Below are 14,731 nucleotides of genomic sequence, written 5' to 3' on the forward strand. Positions count from 1 at the left end.
CGATCCGCAAGGACGACGAGGTCACGATCGTCCGAGGCTCGTTCACGAACCGTGAGGGCCGCGTGACGCAGTGCTATCGCAAGAAGTTTGTCATCCACGCCGAGCGTGTCGTGACAGAAAAGGTCAACGGCGCCGCGGTCCCCGTGGGTATCCACCCGTCTAAGGTCGTCATTACCAAGCTCTAGCTCGATAAGGACCGCAAGAAGATCCTCGAGCGCAAAGGCAAGTTCACCGAGGCCGATGTCGCGATGGCCAACGTCGACTAAGGCGTCATCAGCTGAACGTACTACTGCGCCCGCGACGCTGTTAACTTTACTGCATGCGATTGCCCTATCTTCTTGCTCTGCCATCTACGCACGAGACGCGTACATCCGTCGATGCGAGCATCTCGCACTTGGATCTTGAACCGACGCAAGCGTCGCATGGAGCCACCGTGGCGCGACAAGTACGAGCGGCTCGGCGAAGAGCACCGGCAGCTCAAGCGACACATGCACGAGCTCAAGCTTGAGCTCAAGCGGTAGGTGTCGATGACATACAGACAACGAGCGCGATGCGCCATGTAGAACGACGACCAAGCTTCGGGCCAAACCCGACGCGCGGGCAGCAGGGCCCCAAGGTACGACTACAGTCGCGAGAGAGAGACGCGAGCTCGCGTAGCCTACGTCCAGTCACTCGAGCACGAGAAGGCCGCGCTCACCACCCGCGTGCGCAGCCTCGAGTTGCGGCTCACAAATGTACCTGCAGTCTTCTCCTCAACCATTGACTGTCGTCGTCTAGCTGCCAGGGGGCGCACCCGCAAAGCACATCGCGACTGTCAAGCGCAAGCAGTCGGCGACTCAAACCGAGGGCGAGACCACGACCGTTGAGAACAACGCACCGCAAATGGCGCTCGTCGACGCCCTCCGTAGCCGCTTGACCGAGCTCGCCGCCAACCTCGCCCGCCTCGGCCAGGAAAATGCGCTGTTACAAGACGCCAACGAGAAGCTCCAAGACGCCGCCTCCACGATGCCGTCCGAACTCGTTGATCGGAGCGCGCTGCTACAAGCGCAGTCGGAAACCACCAGAGCCCGCTTCGACCTCGGTCTTGTCTCTGTACGTGTTCGGCTACCTCGTACCGTTGGTGCTGAACATTTGCACTAGTCCAAGCTGGCAGATGCGCAAATGCAGCTCCAGGCCCAAGCGACCGTGCAAGCGCAGACGCTAACACAGCTCGACGCGCTCTTGTCAGCCAACACCACGGCGCAAGCCGAGTGTGCGCGGCTCCGCCACGTGGAAGCGGACGCGAACACCAAAGACGCGACCATTCAGCACCTACGCGAAGTACACGCCAATGCGATAGCCTAGGATACTAAATAAGATCGTGTAGGACGTGTGTCAACTGCGAAATGAAAGTTTGCAGCTGCATGCTCTTGTCGGCTCTCTCTCGTCGACGCCGTTCGGACACGACTCGATCCGCTCCAACATCGACCGGCTCATGCTTCAGACCAAGGACCTCGAAGAGCAAAACACGCTCTTAGACGCCGAGGTCGCCAACGAGCGCCAGCGGTCGCGACACCTCGATGCGACGGTCCAGACGCTCAAGCACCAAGTGGTCGAGCTCCAAAAGCAGCTTCAGACGCAAGCGGACGCCGAAGCTAGTTTGCGCACCGAGCTCGCGGAGCGGTCCTTGGCATTCGAGGCGCTGTCGTTTCAAGTTGGCGTTCTCCGGGCCCCGACCACAAGCGCGGTCTTTACGTCGGCGCTTGCGATTGCAACCAAGCAGCGCTGCCACCCGAGCAACACACCCTTCCTTCTCGACACTGCCTCGGCCAGGTTTGGAATGCAATGGATCGAGATGGAGAGGTGACGCTGTGTAGTTCAATCGAGCATCTCGAAGCCAAGCTCGCGCGCTTGACGGACGCGAGTGCGCCGACGTTTCGTGACGTAGCGCGCCTGCAGCAAGTCGCCAACACGTACAAGGAGCTCAACGCCGACTTGGAGATGCAGCTTGCGACCCAGCGCCGCCAGTTTGAGATTGAGTTGCAGCATCTCCAAAGCGACCTCGCCGACGCCCAGCGGGCCCTTCTCGCACGGACGCGGTCTGGACGACCCATGGCGCCTGCCGCCATTCCTACGCCACAGGCACCAGCGCTATCAGACGTTGAAGATACCAACGAGCTGCGCATCGCACTCGATCAGCTCGATTGTATGCTCGGCGCCACACCACATGTGCTTGTCCTCGACTACGGCGCGTTCGAGTCGCAAGTCTCACCGCGACTTCAGGACGAGAGCCCGCTGGCGTTTGCCACATCATTTGCAGTTGTCGTCGACGCCGCCTTTTTCGCAGCGTCGTACGTGCGTCTGGAGCTGCACGCGCTCACGACGCACGTCCCGACGCTCACAGCGGTGGCGACGCTCTCCCTCGAGCCGCTCTTCGCTTCGATTACTGGTCGGCTCGAGGTACTGGTGCACCTTATGGACCCGCGTCTGGGTACGCACGTGGCCTCGCTGCGCGCAGCGGTGACTCTAGCCTCGCCCGTGTCCGCGCGCTACGGCAACGAGGTGGTGTCGCCATCTTGCATGGACATGCCGCCGTCGGATACGAGCCCGCAGACGACAGCGGTCGAGATCTCCTTGGTCTCGCTGTTTGCCGACCCGGTGGCATTTGCCGTGTGCGGGATGTTGGATGCGTCGACGCTCTCGCTCGAGTATAGCTTCTTTGGCTACTTAGCTATCCGCACGCCACTGGTGCTACCTGCATCCGGCTCGTTTCACGTCCTATCGGGCTCAACGCAGCGGCACTTTACGCTCCACGGCGCCAGCACCGACGCCCGGCTCCAAACCTATGCGCTCCACGTCTCGCTGCTACAAGACAATGTGTACATGGCAACCGCAACCATTCCGCTGCGCTCGCTGGTGCTGACGTCCAGCGGCACCAAACGCCATGGCCACCGGTCGCGACTGCTCGGGTCGTTCGCACTCGTGCGCCACGACGATGGCCACGTTCTCGGCCGCCTTGGCGTCGCAGTGACGCGCACGACGTCGATATGCCCGCGCGCAATGACGTGGCAGCCTGCGTGGTGGGCGACGCTGTGCCTCCAGTTTCAATCGGGTGCGATCGACATTGATGTCGCGGGCTTCCTCGTCGTCGTTCACGGCGGTGTCTGCTTTCAGACGCAGCGCAACCGAATGTGGGCCATGCGGCGTGGCGGGACGATGACCGAGACGAGCGAAGCTACGGCGTACATTGCTAGCTTTCCCGACGCAGCCCAAGATGTTGTGCGCCGGCTTTTGTTTGTGGTGCAGTGGTCGCCCGCGTGGCTAGCGATCGAAGACGATGTGCTTTCGTACTGGCGCTTGAAGCACCATCGACTGGACGCACTGCTTCCATCACCATCAACGACTACCATGCCGTCCAAGTCGTTTCAGGAAACGCTCGAGCACGCCATGTACTAGTTACACTGCAGCAACGCTTCTCCGACAACGAATAGACTTGTGCTCCACGTTGGGACGTGTACTGTCGACTCCTTTTGCATCCAATACAGAATCTCACTTGGACCCGAAGGGGTTATATATACTTGACAAGTCAACAACCGCATCGGTTGCTGCTCAAATCGTGAAACGCCGACGCTCGACGATCGCCCCACTCGTCGATCGAATTCGATAATCGAGCATGGAGCGTGGGAGCAAAGGACCGTCGTTCGCTGTCATTGTGGTGCACCTCGTCGGCAACCTTATCGCAGGCTGCCTCGTTCTTCTCTCGCTTGTGACGCTCGTGGCGCTTCTGAGCCAAGGTACCTCTTCGAGTCGCATAGGAGGGTGGCACGACCTCGCGCGTTTAGGGATGGCCTACCGCATGGTGGTGGCCCAAAATTACCAAGGTACTTTTCACGACAACGAGTTGGCTTGATGGACAATCATGTCATTAGATGCGAGCATGGACTGGGCGCCGCTTGGCAACTCGTGCGTCCTGACGCAGCACGGATTTGTCGCCGACTCGTGCAGCACCAATGAAACCAATGTGACGACGCTGGCAGCATGGACCGCCATTGGCCGGTACACGTCTCTCGTTCCTGATCCACGTTGACGCAGGCTTCGTCTCGCAGCGTGCTCGCACAGCAGTGGGCACTGCCCGACGCGGACGCTTGGTCGGTCACAACGTGCATGGTCGGGTCCAAAGACGTCGGGTACTTTGGCGTCACGTTCCTAGCCGGGTACGCTGCAATGTCGTTTGTCACTGCGTCCGACAGTATGGCAGATACGCTGAGGACCCAACACCCGAGTGCCTTCCGACGGGCGCCCAGGCGATTGCTGCCATGGCCTCGCTCGAGACCATGGTGAAGTGACTTGGCACGTCGAAGTGCTCACGATAGGCGGTGTAGGCCACCACTACGTACCCGAGTGGCGCGTACTTGGTTACGACCATCGCAGACTCGGAGATGATGGCGGTCGACGCGCACCTCAATTCGGACGGTACGGTCCCGTCTTGTCGCCGTCCAGAGCGATGCCAGACCACAGCACGTAGGCACAACGAGCAGAGTGTTTATGAATGCAACCAAGGCAATCGTGACGGTGACTGGCGACATGGCGCCCGTCGTCCAAGGTCGTATTTTCTGGCATATGTTCTTATTGTAGATCGACGGTTGTAGCAACCAATTGGCGCATTCAAGCCATGCCTCTGGGACCTCGGTATGCCGTCGAGGTAGCCCCATCGCAAGGGGCCTCGTCAGTCACTGCGTCTCTAGACGTACTGCCAGTCGCTGTTTCTGGATTTGACGCCAGATCTGGACGCGCTCGCGGGTTACAGCGCTGGGAAACAGTCCCAGGCACCTGTACACGAGGGTACCTTGTGATGTGCTTCATAGCAGTGTGTGCGTAGATTGTGAATACGTGGAATTGTGGCAACCACGTGAGCAACGCCAACGAGATTGCAGTTGCGCAGGTTCCTCATGCGACCGTTGCACTTGATGCCAGCGTACGTAGGTGGTGTTTGCCTGCATTGCGCTTTTGCTTCTCCATGGCGATGCGTACATAACGATCGAAGGCTTCTCTGGTCTTCTCCGGCGCAAGGTAGAGTAGCTCCTCGATCGTTCATTTCATTTTCTTTGTCTAGCCCATCTTGACCTATGATGTGCTGTCGGGCATGGAGCAGCGGCTGCTCCTCGTCGCATCGATGGTACTCAGCGCACTGCCTTCGCTCTTGTACGCGGACGTTGCCCGCATTTATGCTGGCACGACGACCGGCGCTCAAATTTGGGTCCTCTCGCTCGCTCTGCGTACGTCGTTTGTAGACAAAGCTACCGTGTTGATCCCAGTACGTAGTCGGCGTCTTGGTCGCCTTTGGCGTCGTGCTGCTGGTTGGCAGCCTCCAGCGACTCCCGTTGCCATTCACCCCGACACGCGTGCTGCCGTACTCGGCCCGCATCTTTCTGTCGCTGACCATCTTTGGCATCGTCGGTGCTTGTTATCCCCTGTACAACCCTCTCTCCCGATGCACGCCTCTTGAAGGAACTACGCACTAGGCAAGACGAATGCTACAACGATTTTTACAGCACTCCACCGGCGCTCTTGGGGCTATCTATCAACGGAATCGAGCTTCCAGCCGGCGCGTACGACCCCAATGTGCCCGTGACCTCTGGTGTGTCACTAGATGTGTTTGTGAGGGCTTGCCAAAATCATATTTCCTTAGTGCTGACGCTGCTGGTGTCGACGCTTGGTATGGTCACGGCCGCCGCGTTGGCCACCGCGGTGCTCATGAGTATGCTTTCGTATCGCTGTCTATTTGTGCAAACATCGTGGTCCGTGAAGGCATTCCTTTTGCGATAGTTTATCATATACAATGGATCTTAGGTGTGCGACGAATGCCTTTTTGCAAGCGATGCACGAGCCGCGCTGGCTCACAAGCGTCCCGCTCCACCAATCATCCGCGATTCGCTTTGGCAACAAAATGTATCTCGAGTGTCTGCACTATGTTGGACAAGTTGTCCTCATATACATATACGTGTAGGTTTTGCAAACCGAGCACGATGGCGATGCTAGGGTACATATTCATCACGCCCTTCACGGACGACGTGGTCAGCGGCAAGGTCGTTCGGACGGTCTTGCGACGCGGCGTCGTCACGTGTACTGGGAATCGTAGGGCTCGCTTGTCTTCCCATCCAAGCTCCGGCAAAGCCGACGGGTCTTGACGTCGCAGAAGTCCCGCGTTGATAGCGCCGCCGCCAAGTACGCGAGCCACGCCGACGTGCCCGTCGTGCGCTACGTCGTGAGTATCTACGCGCTCGTGCTGGCGACTGCCCTGCGCTGCATCGCCTGCGGCTACCGGTACTCATCCGTCAACGATGTCAGAGGCCATGACGTGGCAGCGCAGGTGTCACGTGTACGGTACCGTCACCAAGGACGGCAGCTTCACCAAGCTCGAGCAAGTTCGCCTCGATGAAACGCAGCGCTTCATGCACAGCCGAGGCGTGTGCGTCAACTAGTTGCGCTTTGACTGTAGTTGACGGAGCCATGACGCACACGGACGAGGAAGTAGAGCATTGGCATTTATACACGGAGAACCGAGACGTCATGACTCTTTGACCAGGCTATGACCGCACGCGTCGTATGCTAAGCGTAGATTGGACCTCAATTTGACGTGCACCTCGGCCTCGCAGAGAGGACAGTGGCGCTGACCGTAGTGACGAGGATGCACGAGCAACCGCGTTGCTTTGCCTGTGTATTGCTGGTTGCGCAAACCCATCGTACAAGCAAGTCTACCCTTTCATTCGTTCCCTGTGTGAAGGCTATCGTCCCAACACATAAGCTACTGGCGCTTGGTCAACACCATGGCGGTGATGGCTACGACACCGAGCACGGACGCGGCGACTGCGAGCGTCGTCGGTGTCGTCCAGGTCGTCGACGCCTCGGGCTTCTTGACACCTGGTAGATCGCGCGTCTTGACTGCCGGCGTTGTCGTCGTCGGCTTGGCTGTCGACGGCTTGGTGTTGGCCGTGGCGTTCTGCTCGAGAAGGAAGCCGCCCCACTTTTCCTTTTCCTTTTCTTTGGCCTCGGCGACGCGCTTGGCGACGCTTTCGAGAAGCGACCGACACGCCTTGTCCTTGGGCATGAGCTTGACGGCGATCAGGAGGTCCTGCTTAGCCTCGACGTCGTTGCCCATGGCGACGAGCGCCGTCGCACGCCGGAAGAGCGCCTTCGACGGCCACTCTTGAAAGATGAGCGCTTCCGTCATGCCGATGCGGCCCATCCACTCGGCGACCTTGCCGTGGCGGTTGTCCGAGAGTACCTGGAGGATCGAGAGCGCGTTCGTGCAGGCCGTCCACGCGTCATTGTAGTCGCCGAGCTTGAGCTTGCACGCGCCGAGGTTCAGGTGGCAGCGGATCATGGTCTGGAGCACAGTCGCCTTCTCCTTGTGGCTCGCGCTGTCCTGGTCGACGTGGTTGAGGTAGCTCAAGCTCTCGAGGTACTTTTCAATCGCAGCCACCAAGTCGGCGGCCTTGAAATGGTCGTTGCCCGCTGCCGAGGCGGCGACCGACGCCGCAATACGCTCCGTGTTGGTCATTGTCTTGGCCGTGAGCGCTTCGACGGTCACGTCCTTCTCTTGTAGAAACAAGGTGCCATAGTCGGTCTTGACAACGACGACCTTGTCGGCCGGGCGGGTGCTGACGACGACGCCTTTGCCGTACGGCGTCGTGACGGCTACGTCCTTGCGGAAGCGCGACGGCGGCGGCGCCTCCCACACCGAGTCGGTGCGCAAGTACGCGGTCGTTGTGCGCTTTGTCATGCCCGGCGACGCTTCCATGAGCACCACGTACATCTTGGTCGCTTCGCGGAACGTCACGATCGTCCCGTTGCCAAACGGCGTCGAGACCTTGGCGCCGTCTGCAATCGGCGTCCGGGCGACCGCGGCCGGGTGGTATGTTTCGGCCGAAAACTTGTGGCCAGGAATGTACACCGTCGAGGCGGCCGCCGCCGTGCCGTACGCCGCCGGGTGGCGCGTCTCGGCCTGGAGGAGCGCCGCCGTCGCCGCGTACACCTCTGCGTCGGCGTCCAACCGCGCTTTGGCGTCGGCCAGAGCGTGCACCGACGTCTGCAGTCGCGCCACGACGTCGTACTCGAAGCGCATGGCGACTTGCACCTAGCAAAAACATGGTATAAGAGCCGGCTACAGCAATGGTAGGCGTACTTGGCCGTAGCTGATGTTCGTGATGTGACCGGGCGGGCCCTCGAGCGGCAGCGACACGATGTGCGTCTTTTGGTCGGCAAGCATTGCGTCCGTGATGGTGAGCTTGCACGTGCCGACGAAGACGTCGGCCACAAGCGGCGACGGGTGGTGCAGTGTGAGCGTGACCGACGCGGCCTTGGTCTTGACGCCAGTGAACGTGATGGTCGTTTGGTCTGCCTTGAACCACGTGGCCCGGCGCGCCCGCGGGTTGAGCCGGATCGTCGACGTCTTCGCAGCGCGGATGTTGGTCTTGGCCTTCTCAATGCTAGCGGCCGCGATGGCGAGCGAGCCAACAACTGTCGTGTCGTCCGAGAGGTCAAGGATACCATCGAGGTGCAGGTCCTCGGCGTTGAGCACCGTGATGGACAAGGCGCCGGCCACCTTGCCGTCGACGACGTCGATGCCCTGGGCGTTGCTCGTCACGGAGGCTTGGGCAGCAGAGAGCCGCTGCGTTTCCGCCTCCAGCTGCATCTGGAGCTCGTCCGTCGGCGAGAGATGCGGGACCTTTTCCCAGCACGCGGAGCTCGTCATTGCCATCCCGTCGTCTTCCGAAAGCCAACGTCGAAAATGATGCTGGCCGGCCATTGGCCCGCGTCCCGATGCACGTGATATAGTGTATGTATAACTCTATTTCCGTTGCCACTGTCGCTGCTGGCAAGGGCGACGCCTGGTGCTGCTTCCGACGAGTTATATGCAACGGGGACATGCAGGGCGGAGATGATCGACTATATAGGAGGATGCAAGCTGATAGTCAAGGTACTCGCCCTCGACGGCGCTGATCCGCAGTCGTGGGCCGGAGGAAGAAAGAAATGACGGAGGAGGATGTGCAAAAGCCGTGGCGTCTGCGCCTCCGCCACCTCCTGCCCTTCGACGTCGATAGCAAACATACTAACTACCAATGCTAACGACAGCTCGGTCCTATAGCATGCCCAGTTACTTCGTTGCTAGTGTAGTACTCCTGGCTCCTCCTGCCAGACGATCGCTTGACGAGGTTTAGGGTTTGCGACGCCCGCCATCGGTTTCGCGGGCGCCACCGTCGTGATCTCCGCCGCCAAGAACCCATGCCCTTTGGTAGACAGGACCGAGCTTGGTCCAGCCAGGGCGTATGTCGTCCTTGGTCGTGCTTCTGCAACGCTGTATTTTGTCGTCGACGCGCCTTCGATCGTAGCGACGCATTGTCTTGGGCGCCATGTTGATTTGGGCACTGCGTTCGAAGCGACACGTCTCTAACGGCCTTGGCACGACGCGCCCTAGTATACAGGGCACGACGTGGCCGGATCAGGTCGCTCGAGTAGAGAGCCAACGGTCGAGGGCAAGGCTACTCCGTCTGCCGACAACTCGACATCCGGCGTGCTTCTTGGTTTCGCGACTTGTGGAACAGGAGGATCTCACCATTTGTCTCGATGACGAGCTGGCTACGGCGGCCGCGTGTTGCAGTGATGGCGTCTGTAATTGCGTTCGCAGAGTTGTTCTTGGAAAAAGAGTGGCACGAACGCCCTTGGTCGTACCATCGTTGTGCGTGGCGCCTGCAGAGATGATGCCCAGCAACCTCCGTTTCGCACTTGCTGCATCCTTCGACAGCGGCCTTGCTCAGACTCAGCGCGCACCATTCGCACCGACAACTCATGCCCATGGACGATCCAAGCAAGAGAGAAGCAGCGTTCTCTGTAAGCGGCCACAGCTGCGCCCGCAGAAGGTAACGGGGATTGCAATGCGCCGGGCGCCTCCTTTTTCTGCTACTCGACGTAGGAAGCGTGCTACTGTGGCCACTGCGAGCGCTGCCCAGAGCCGGCGCACGCGATCTTTCGACCCAGCGCGATCAGTGATTGGCTTGCCCTTTCTGCAAACGAGCCAATCAGATGCGGCGCCCATCGGTTTCGAGGCGTCGCTACAAACAGCAAGATGTGGGCACGCGCAATTGTTCCATGGGGCGGACTCGATATCCGTTCTCGCAGGTTTCGTACCCCTTAGGAAGACAGGGCTTCTTTGATATGCATATACGGACTCTAGGAAGATTCATTCCTAGAGGTTTTCACCGGTGCACCTGCCACGATCATTCTCGCATTCGCCTCGCGCCCCGCAGGTTGACACATGCCCACGGACGAGATGCTTCCTTTCGACATGTCGCTCCTCGACCTGCAGCCGCCGAGCAAGCAGCAGCAGCAGACTGAGCCCGAGTTCAGCAAGAACTACGCGATCGGGTCGCGCATCCAGCGCTCGATGAGCGCGCCGCCGGTCGCCGAGCATGTAGGTCCATTGCGCTCGACGCAACGAGAAGCTTAGCTGCTTGCTTAGGTGGGCCGCCTGCCGCCGCCCATGTACGCGCAGAGCGAGTACGATGACAACCAGACGGTAGGCCGAGCGCCGGGCGACCCGCCGCTAACCACCACGTAGGAAGCTGAGTTGCACCCCGAGTACTACTACTATTACGCGCCCAAGTCGCACAACCCACGCCTGCCCATGTCGTACAATGCGTGGGAGTCGATGCACAAGCAGTACCATACGCGCCACCACCACTCGAGCTCGTTGCACCGCGTGCAGATTCCCGAGCACTTTGATGCGCCACCGACGTACAGCAAGAGCATGGCCCCGAAAGCGTCGCAGGAGGACTTTGAAGCCGCGGTCGCGGCCGCCGGGGGCCACACGTACCAAAAGTCCGAGCCGTTCTGCTCGTCCCCGACCGACTCGAGTCACGGCGGGTCGTCCGTGCGGCCGGTCAACAAGACGCTAATCGATCGCATCCAAGAAGACTTTCCGCGGACGCCGTCGCCCGTTTTTGGCTATGGCATGACGTCTGAGATGGAAGAGGAGCTCCACCGCGCCGGCCGATACAGCGACCACCACAACAACAACCAGCAGCAACATCCTCACGAGCTCCCGTCCGACTTTTTGCACAGCATGAAGCGGTTTCCAGCAAGCCGCGAGAAGCAGCTGCCGCGCATCAACATAGTGAGCCCGCAGTACTACCCGATGATGTACGCGGGTCCGCCACCCGGTATGCACTACGGTGTGCCGCCGAGCCATCCCGGCCTGGTGCACCACCCCATGTACGAGCGTGTGCCCCGGGGCATGTACCCGTCCGGCTACGAGCCCGAGTACAACATGTACCGCGAGTCCGAGATGTGCGGCGATCGCGCCCAGTATCCCGACATTCGCCACCTCAAGGCAACGTCGCAACACGAGTTTCCGTCGTCGCGCGGGTCCCCGCCGGGGTACAGCCGGACGCGCACCTTGTCGTCGGACGCCAAGAGCTTTATCTCGTCGTCGTCCTCCAGCCGCCACCAGACGCAGCAGTCGCAACAGCACAACAACGAGGCCAAGGAGACGATGACCAAGCCGCGCATGGCGTTGAACCCCAAGGAAGCGTGCTTTGAGCCGCGCGCGGCGCAGCCCGTGCCATCAACTTCATCCTCGTCGTCGTCGGTCGAGAAGACGCGATCAACGGACAAGACCAAGGTGGTGCCGACGAGCTTGCTTCTCAACGAGTTTCGCAACACCAACAAGCACAAAAAGTGGGAGCTCCTGGACGCGCGCGGGCACATGGTCGAATTTGCCAAGGACCAGCACGGCTCGCGCTTCATCCAGCAGAAGCTCGAGACCGCCAAGGCCGACATCAAGGACATTGTGTTTGCCGAGATCTACCCGGTCGCGCTCACGCTCATGACGGACGTCTTTGGCAACTACGTGATCCAAAAATTCTTTGACTTTGGCACGCCGCACCACGTCTCGCTCTTGCTGCGGACGATTGCCGGGCGCGTGCTCGAGCTCGCGCTTCAAATGTACGGCTGCCGCGTCATCCAGAAGGCGCTCGAGCTCAAAAACATGCCCGAGAAGCTCCACTTGATCGGCGAGCTCACGGGCCATGTACTCAAGTGCGTCAAGGACCAGAACGGCAACCACGTCGTGCAAAAATGCATCGAGATCTTACCGTGGACGACGCCGCGGGCGCTGGACGTCGGTGGCTTCATCCTCTCGGCCTTCCTCGGCAATGTCTACTCGCTCGCGACGCACCCCTATGGCTGCCGCGTCATCCAGCGCGTCCTCGAGCACTGCACGGAGGCGCAAATGGCGCCGATCCTCAAGGAGATCCACGACTGCTGCTGCCTCCTCGTCGAAGACCAGTACGGCAACTACGTCATCCAACACGTCCTCGAGCATGGTCAACCGGCCGAGCGGTCGCACGTCATCAACAAGGTGTACCCGGACATTGTGCGCTTCAGCTACCACAAGTTTGCGAGCAACGTGATTGAGAAATGCCTCATGTACGCGAGCGTCCACCAGCTGCACGTGATCGTCGCGCATGTGATGGAGGCCAACGACCGCGGCGAGTGCCCGCTGCAGGTCATGATGAAGGACCAGTACGCCAACTACGTCGTGCAAAAGCTCATCGACGTCGCCGACGCCGAGGAGCGCGAGCGCATGGTGGTCATCATCAAGACACAGGCAAGCCACCTCAAGCGCTTCAACTTTGGCAAGCACATCCTCAACCGCCTCGAGAAGCTCACGGGCCAAAAGATTGCGTAAGCCCCGTGTTCGTACTATCTAACTATCAATCCTGCACGCGCCAATGGGAGCGCGTTTACACTTGACACTTCAATTTTTTCTTGATTTTTGTCGCCTTTACGCGGCCGGCTTTGTCTTTTCGCGCATGCGCCGGTAGATGGTTTCGACTTGGTCCATGCCCGTGACGCAAAGCCCGAGGTCGCGAATGATGCCGTCTTTCAGTCTATCAAGTTGATATTAGACACGACTGCGATAGTTGAGCAAAGGGAATGCGCACCGATAACACCAGCCGTGGACGCTCACCGGCTGCCCGGCTTCCCATGCGTTCTGCACGATACGCGTGTGGCACACGTTGTAGACGCCCCGCGCGATGTTCTCTTCGACGAGGAGCTCCGACTTGGTGGCCTCGTCGCAGTCTAGCAAAATCTGAGCTCTTAGCGCACTGTGGCGCAGGCAGTACCGAGGAATTTTCGAGCGTTGTCAATGTACAAGTCCTTGATGCTGCGAAGCCAGTTGTCGACGATGCCAAACTCTTTTTGGGACAGGGCGGCGTTGACACCACCGCAGCCATAATGGCCACCTGCAAGGTGTCATTTGAGATTGGAGATTCAGATTCAGACGCGAATGGGAACGTACACACGATGATGTGCTTGACCTTGAGGTACTTGACCGCATACTCGATCACCGATAAGCAGTTGAGGTCCGTCGAGACTAGACTCGACCATGAATATACTGTCGTGAGCCAGAGAGGACGTACTCACTTGGTTGGCAATGTTGCGGTGGACAAAGACCTCGCCGGGCGGTAAATTCAAGATCTCGTTGGCCGGCACGCGCGAGTCGGAGCAGCCGATCCAGAGAATCTCGGGCGTCTGCGTGTCGGCGAGCTTGGAAAAATAGCTGGGGTCGCGCGCCCGCATGTCGTCGGCCCAGAGCCGATTGCGCTCGAGGAGCTGCGCCATGCCTTCCTCGCCGGTCTCGACTTCGGTGCGTGGGCGTAAGTGGCGCGGACTGCGCGGCGCTGGTCGGGGCGAAGCGGCCACCGCGAACGACGGTGTTTCCGTCGGTGGCCGTGTCGGCGGCGAGAGCCAAATGGGGTCGGCGGATATGGTAAAGTGCGGCGTTGGTGCAGGGGCCGACGGCGTCTGGTCCAACGAGGCGCGGATCGCGTTAACGCTTGGGTCGAGAGAGATGCGCGGGAGGTGCGGCGGTGAGCTCGCTATCGTGTCCGGTCCTGCGTCTCGTCCAGGCGACGAAACACAGAGTGGCGGCCCCGTACGTTGACCAACAACAGTGCAAGATGGCTGCCAAAATGGCGGTCGATGAAAATAGCTCTGAACCGCCAGCGAATCTATCCATAGCCTGAACGATTGTCGTCCAGTTTGCGCGCTAATCGACAGCGCTTTGGACGCATCCATCGCGGTAGCAGCGACGGCAGATGCTACGGCTCGAACCTCCCTCGGTGCATCTCTCCTACGAACCCTTCCTACCAAACTAGTTCATCTACTAGTGTAGCTCGTATCGAGTGAGTCTATATGTCGCGATATCGAAATGCACTCCATCCTTGTTGCAGCTTATTTGTCCAGAGAATGTCGGCAGCTAGGTTTCGGGTTTGGTCTTGTTAAGGATGCGGCGGTAAATGGACTCGGCCTGGTCCATGCCCGTGACGCAGACGCCGAGGTCGCGGATGATGCCATCTTTAAGGCTACGCAAGCAGCGTAAGGACAGTGGTAGCAGCACCGAGTGTGTACCGGTAGCACCAGCCGTGGACGCTGAGCTGCTGGCCAGCCTCCCACGCGTTCTGCACGATGCGCGTGTGGCAGACGTTGTAGACGCTGCGCGCGATGTTCTCCTCGATGAGAAGCTCCGATTTGGTGGCTTCGTCGCAGTCTAATTCGCTCACTTAGCCCAGTGGTTGAGCGTGCACTTGTTTCGTACCGAGGAACTTGCGGGCGTTCTCAATGTACAAGTCCTTGATGCTGCGAAGCCAGTTGTCGACGATGCCAAACTCTTTTTGGGACAAGGCGG

The 14,731-nt window shown here is 59.8% G+C and overlaps 6 protein-coding genes across 6 annotated transcripts in view; 4 read left to right on the forward strand and 2 right to left on the reverse strand.

The window, feature by feature from the left end:
• Positions 1-11: 11 nt before the first annotated feature.
• On the forward strand, positions 12-266 carry SDRG_03374 (50S ribosomal protein L26e; the record flags this gene model as incomplete). The annotated part of the gene is made up of 2 exons (XM_008609007.1): positions 12-137; positions 186-266. Coding segments are annotated over 2 exons (207 nt in total), but the record flags the coding sequence as incomplete, so codon positions are not given.
• Positions 267-379: 113 nt separating this feature from the next.
• SDRG_03375 (hypothetical protein) lies at positions 380-3,543 on the forward strand. Its single transcript, XM_008609008.1, has 7 exons — positions 380-517; positions 564-616; positions 658-734; positions 778-1,092; positions 1,141-1,320; positions 1,367-1,812; positions 1,857-3,543. The coding sequence occupies exons 1-7, from the start codon at positions 423-425 to the stop codon at positions 3,433-3,435; spliced, it is 2,745 nt and encodes a 914-aa protein (XP_008607230.1). The 5' UTR covers positions 380-422; the 3' UTR covers positions 3,436-3,543.
• A 109-nt stretch (positions 3,544-3,652) lies between these two features.
• SDRG_03376 (hypothetical protein) lies at positions 3,653-6,461 on the forward strand (the record flags this gene model as incomplete). Its single annotated transcript, XM_008609009.1, has 19 exons — positions 3,653-3,773; positions 3,822-3,860; positions 3,909-4,035; positions 4,086-4,193; positions 4,238-4,316; positions 4,362-4,452; positions 4,505-4,582; positions 4,629-4,681; positions 4,725-4,811; positions 4,859-4,921; positions 4,963-5,049; positions 5,093-5,255; positions 5,302-5,452; positions 5,502-5,617; positions 5,669-5,747; positions 5,830-5,928; positions 5,987-6,065; positions 6,119-6,303; positions 6,350-6,461. The coding sequence occupies 19 exons, from the start codon at positions 3,653-3,655 to the stop codon at positions 6,459-6,461; spliced, it is 1,917 nt and encodes a 638-aa protein (XP_008607231.1).
• A 198-nt stretch (positions 6,462-6,659) lies between these two features.
• On the reverse strand, positions 6,660-8,770 carry SDRG_03377 (hypothetical protein). Its single transcript, XM_008609010.1, has 2 exons — positions 8,165-8,770; positions 6,660-8,116 (listed from the first exon to the last, which is right to left on the reverse strand). The coding sequence occupies exons 1-2, from the start codon at positions 8,738-8,740 to the stop codon at positions 6,785-6,787; spliced, it is 1,908 nt and encodes a 635-aa protein (XP_008607232.1). The 5' UTR covers positions 8,741-8,770; the 3' UTR covers positions 6,660-6,784.
• A 1,499-nt stretch (positions 8,771-10,269) lies between these two features.
• Positions 10,270-12,794, forward strand: SDRG_03378 (hypothetical protein). Its single transcript, XM_008609011.1, has 3 exons — positions 10,270-10,450; positions 10,499-10,555; positions 10,598-12,794. The coding sequence occupies exons 1-3, from the start codon at positions 10,295-10,297 to the stop codon at positions 12,725-12,727; spliced, it is 2,343 nt and encodes a 780-aa protein (XP_008607233.1). The 5' UTR covers positions 10,270-10,294; the 3' UTR covers positions 12,728-12,794.
• Positions 12,795-12,823: 29 nt separating this feature from the next.
• SDRG_03379 (hypothetical protein) overlaps positions 12,824-14,731 on the reverse strand; it is a gene marked incomplete at both ends in the record, with an annotated part of 4,427 nt that continues 2,519 nt past the window's right edge. Inside the window, 8 exons of the mRNA XM_008609012.1 lie at positions 12,824-12,929; positions 12,984-13,122; positions 13,167-13,286; positions 13,343-13,417; positions 13,464-13,918; positions 14,349-14,408; positions 14,455-14,593; positions 14,642-14,682. Coding sequence (XP_008607234.1) covers positions 12,824-12,929; positions 12,984-13,122; positions 13,167-13,286; positions 13,343-13,417; positions 13,464-13,918; positions 14,349-14,408; positions 14,455-14,593; positions 14,642-14,682 — 1,135 coding nt within the window. The remainder of the gene's footprint in view (positions 12,930-12,983; positions 13,123-13,166; positions 13,287-13,342; positions 13,418-13,463; positions 13,919-14,348; positions 14,409-14,454; positions 14,594-14,641; positions 14,683-14,731) is intronic.

This window comes from Saprolegnia diclina, assembly GCF_000281045.1.
Source record: "Saprolegnia diclina VS20 unplaced genomic scaffold supercont1.8, whole genome shotgun sequence".
NCBI classification, from domain to species: Eukaryota; Oomycota; class Saprolegniomycetes; order Saprolegniales; family Saprolegniaceae; genus Saprolegnia; species Saprolegnia diclina.